This window comes from Haplochromis burtoni, unplaced genomic scaffold, assembly GCF_018398535.1.
Source record: "Haplochromis burtoni strain Fernald_Lab_line unplaced genomic scaffold, NCSU_Asbu1 Contig_154, whole genome shotgun sequence".
NCBI lineage: Eukaryota > Metazoa > Chordata > Actinopteri > Cichliformes > Cichlidae > Haplochromis > Haplochromis burtoni.
In genome coordinates this window covers 543,923-548,810 of record NW_024582515.1, presented here as the reverse complement: position 1 = coordinate 548,810, position 4,888 = coordinate 543,923, and the positions used below count along the sequence as shown (strand labels likewise).

At 40.0% G+C, this 4,888-nt stretch overlaps 1 protein-coding gene across 4 annotated transcripts in view; it reads right to left on the bottom strand.

Annotated features, from left to right (window-relative positions):
* The window catches only part of pla1a (phospholipase A1 member A), a 24,579-nt gene that overhangs the window by 6,160 nt on the left and 13,531 nt on the right, over positions 1 to 4,888 (bottom strand). For 2 of the 4 annotated variants that reach the window (XM_005932509.3, XM_005932510.3), the window contains exons 3-6: positions 4,009 to 4,186; positions 3,672 to 3,780; positions 2,330 to 2,431; positions 1,554 to 1,688 (exon numbers count right to left, since the gene is read on the bottom strand). In XM_005932509.3, the coding sequence (XP_005932571.1) occupies positions 1,554 to 1,688; positions 2,330 to 2,431; positions 3,672 to 3,780; positions 4,009 to 4,186 (524 nt within the window). The remainder of the gene's footprint in view (positions 1 to 1,553; positions 1,689 to 2,329; positions 2,432 to 3,671; positions 3,781 to 4,008; positions 4,187 to 4,888) is intronic. The other 2 variants (XM_005932511.3, XM_005932512.3) reach the window with 1 other exon arrangement.

Below are 4,888 nucleotides of genomic sequence, written 5' to 3'. Positions count from 1 at the left end.
TGTGTGTGTGTGTGTGTGTGTGTGTGTGTGTGTGTGTGTGTGTGTGTGTATACACACACGTGTTTAACACCGAATATCTTTGCTTATATTCATAAATAGTCTGCAGTCAACAGAATTTACAAAAGGGGTTATATATAAAGTAAAGAAATGATCTGTTTTACAATTATCTTTATGACTGCGTTATTGTACATACTGTGTTCTACCTTATAATCAGTCCAGTCTTTTTTTGGCAACTTAAAATATCTTTATAACTGTTATATTTGTTGCAGTTTCTGCTGCCCTCTTGGCCTGATCTCTCTTGAAAATCACATTTTTAATATCAATGAGAATTTTACATAATTTTATTTATGAGTGTTAAAGTTGGTTTACCAAAAACTGACTGTAGCTTCTACCTGGTGACAAAATGTTCTTTCTGGCTTAAAATGGCTGTTAACTGAGATCACTCATAAGAGATATGTTTGAGATATGTTTCACAGAAAATAGGCCAACAAGTAATTTACAACTAATTAAAAACCTACAATCATTTTTTGGCAAATACCAGAAATCACTTTTTGTCTAGCTGTCCAGAGACAGGAGGGTCTGGCAGTAGTTGGAACAATGCTGGGGATAAATAAGCATGTTTATGCATGCATCTGTGTGTTAAGACCATTACACAACAATCTATTGTGAAAAAACAACGTGAAATTCAGATTTTGTTGCGTAATGTACACACACACACACACACACACACACACACACACACACACACACACACACACACACTGAATGGGGTTTGTTTTTGCAGAAAATCCACCCTAAAAAATCTATTGTGACAAAAAAGTCAATATCAAGCCATGATGAGACATTCTGGGTTCATCCAGAATCCAGTTCCCAAAGTAGCAGCAGGGTTGGATAGTTCTTGTATATGTTTCATGTTGGCCAGTTTGAACTCCTGCTGGCAGAACTGGGACCACATCTGAGGAGGCAGAGAAATAATCTCAGAGCTGGCAGACCTGGAGCAGTGTCTAGCTGCGTGTCTTAAGTAAAATAGTATTATTTTACTATTTGGATATTCAGTACCAGTGTGCACTTTGAGTTACAGCACACTAGTTGGCAAATGCAGTGTTCTGATTGATCTGATTGATTTTTTTAGAGCTAAAAAAAAGATAAATAAAAAAATCAAGCTTGGCTTGAAAAAACATAATTGCCATTAGGTGTGAATGTGCGAGTGAATGTGAGCGCGAATGGTTGTCTGTCCCTGTGTGTTGGCCCTGCGACAGACTGGCCACCTGTCCAGGGTGTACCCCGCCTCTTGCCCTATGACAGCTGGGATAGGCTCCAGCGCCCCCCGCGACCCTGAAAAGAAGAAGCGGAAGCGAATGGATGGATGGATGGAGTCAAAGGCTATTTCATGGGCAGGTTTAGGCAGTTCCTTCGTTATGTCATTATCAGTTAAGCAGATAAAATGATAAAAGGCCTGGAGTTGATTTGATGTGTGGTGCTTGCATTTGGAAGATTTTGGTGTGAACAGCAACACAAAGAAAGCACTGGTGACCTCAGCAATGCACAAAGACCTGGACGTCCACAGAAGACAACAGTGGTAGATGATCGCAGAATCATTTCCATGGTGAAGAGAAACCCCTCAACAACAGCCAACCAAGTGAACAACACTCTCCAGCAGGTTGAAATATCGATATCCAAAGAGAAGACTGCACGAAAGTAAATACAGAGGATTCACTGCAAGGTGCAAGCCACACATAAGCCTCAAGAACAAAAGTGCTAGATTGGACTTTGCTAAAAAACAAAATCTTAAAAAAGCCAGCACATTTCTGGAAAAATATTCTTTGGAAAGATGAAACCAATTTCAACTTCTATTACAATGATGTCAAGAAAAAAGTGTGGAGAAGGCGCGGAACAGCTCGTGATCCAAAAAACCCACATCATCTGTAAAATGCGGCGGCGGCAGTGTGATGACTGCCAGTGGCACTGGGACGCTAGTGTTATTTGAAAGAGAAGGTTTGATTGTTCTTGAGAACATTAGAGTCTTTCAAAGCTTTGATGACGTCAGGCATTTTGAATAATATGCACAACCAATGTGTTTTATCACACCTCAAACTCAAACAAAAGCACATTCATATCTTTGTGTGCCTTAGTAAAGCGTAATGTTACAGTTCCACAGTTGCTCTTTGTTCATAACTTCCAGTAATGAGAAGAAAAACAGAAGTCATCAGCCTGGCTGATCTGTCAATGATGCTTTCTAAGGGGTTTCATGTAGTTACAACAACAGTAAGTGGTCTAAGCCATGTTAGTGATGGAAATAAACTTGCAGGTTAAGTTAACGTTTTCTCACAGTCAGAGTCTGTGTGGATGGCATCCACAAACTGAGCGTCAGAAGGGTCCAACCGGCTATAGGTGTCCGCTCCTTTAAACATGGGTCCAGCAGGGTCCAGGCCTGTTTGAAAGTTTAATATCTTTTAGATTAAGCACATGCCATGAAATTTTATATTACTAGAAACAACAAAAAGAGTCATTTTTCTCCAGTAGTCTCATAATGAAAGAACTTCAACTATGGTCAGTGTAGTACACATTAGTGCATTGTCCTGCTTTGTGTTTAAAATGTCAAACAGTGTCCCCATGTCCTGGGAACATGACTAGTCTTTTTATATGAGGTTTTTAGTTTGGATTTTATGGTTGTAGTTTATTCTCTAAATATTCAGTGACCGTTTGTAAGGCAGAGGTTTGACAGGACTGAAGAGTAAAAAAAAATGGGAACAGTGGGAGAGAGGAAGCGAGAGAAAGTAAATATTCAATTAAATGTTCAGTAATCAGTGAGTTTAGCTGCAAACAGCAAATAAAAAAAGTAAATAAAAAATGTCCTCACTTTCACCAGCATAGCTATTTTTTTTGTAGAAATCTTGTTGTGTGTCTGCCTGCCAGACACAAAAATCTCCTATCACCTCATCTTAATTTGCCTTTCTTTGTCTGGGGATAAACAAATGTATTGCTTAAGCTTTAAAGTTGATGAACTCTACCAGTCACAAAAAACAATAACAAAATCCAAACAACCGTCCTGATTAACTGACCATCAAACCAACAAGCAAGTCAAACAACCATTGTGCCTGCCAACCAACCAACTAACCAACCCACCCATCCGGTGGACCACCCATTCAATCAACAATAAGCTAAGGGGACATTTAGCGAAAGCTTTTGAATTTCTTTATTCATCAGCTTGGTGTCATTTTCAAATTTTATTCTTGTTGGGATCAGTGAAGCCTCTGATTTAACCCCACACAAGTCTGTGTCATCAGACAAAAAGACCTGATATTATCAACTGAACAGTGGTGTATTGTGCTGGTGGTGCTCTGCTGAAAGGGACTGAGCCTTGTCAAAACACTTCACAGTGTCTCTTTTCAATGTACTGTTGTTCTTTGAAGAGCCCTGCTAATTTTTCAGGATCTCACTGAGATCTGTGAGAGCCTGTGCTGTGAAAACCTTCACTGTCTTCACTCCTGTTGTCTCCTTATTTTTGTAAACCCAATACCAGCTACCAGCAACCTAAACTTTATTTCCACCACAAGGAGTATTATTCTGAGGTGGAGCACATGTGCAATGACTTTTTAAGTGTGCAGCTGTGTTTCCAATTCAGTTTTACATTGCAAGAGATAATATGTATGTAAGGTGTCTGATCTCACCTGTGATTCTTCCTATTTTCCCTTCGAACAAAGTTCCCACAAAACCAGCGACATGTGCCCCGAGACTGACCCCGATAAAGTGGAAGGATTGGAGTCTGCAGCCATGATTCTGTTGGAGAAGACAATCGCAAGAATAGACTCTGTATTCAATATAAGCAACCACAAACATATTTTTGTCATTTTTAGAATGAAAAAAAAAACTCTTGCAGATTTTTTTTCATAGACTACATAATATCTAGAAAATACTTCTGTAAAGAGTAAAATGAATTGTGCCTGAATTACATTTACATTGCTCAGGGTCGTATTGTGGCTAACGAGCATTTGAACAGCTTCGCACCTGCAGCTGATTGATGAGGACAGAAATCTGTATGGCCACCTCTCTGTAGATCTCTACCACCAGGTTGTAGGCAAAGGACGCACTGCGGACCCAGTCCACCACCACCACATTCACATCTTGAGATCTTAAAAGCGCCTGGCCTAACCTCTTCACCCAGGAGGGCTTACTCCCGCGGGCCCTGCAAGGATGGGTTGCGGTCAGAAGGCCATTAATAGTATATTAATATTAAAAGTCTAGTTAATAACTACTAAATTCTCTTTACAAACCAAACTAAACTGGTGAGCTTTTAAAATGTATTCCATTACAGATTACAGAATACATGCCCCAAAATGTATTCTGTAACATATTCCGTTACATTACTCAATGAGAGTAACGTATTCTGAATACTTTGGATTACTTAATATATTATCATGCTTTTTACAACTACATGAATGTACTATTGCTGTGATTTATTACTGTTACTGAAGGTCCGCGGCTCCGAACCATAGTAAAGAGACCTCTGGCTAATATGTTGGTTCCGTGTCGGGCTCGTAGCCGAAAAATAACTTTACTTTGTTGTCTGGGTCAACTTTGCTTGAGAGAGGCGTTGAAAGGCTGCTCCAACAGAACTTATTGTTTTCGGAGGAAAGCACGAACACGGTGTACAGTTGAGTCTTAATAGCTTACTTACAACTGGGCTGTCAGGCACTCTTCTTGGCTGCAGTGGTTATTATTATATTTACATGCTTCCAGCTCCCGTCTTTGCTCAATGACAGCTCATACTTTTCCACTCTCCTTTTTCTCCCTCCTCGTGTTCACAGACACATAACGGGTATGGCAGTCCATTCTCCCTGCAGCACGGACTACACTGCCCATGAGGCTACATTCTTTAGACCTATCC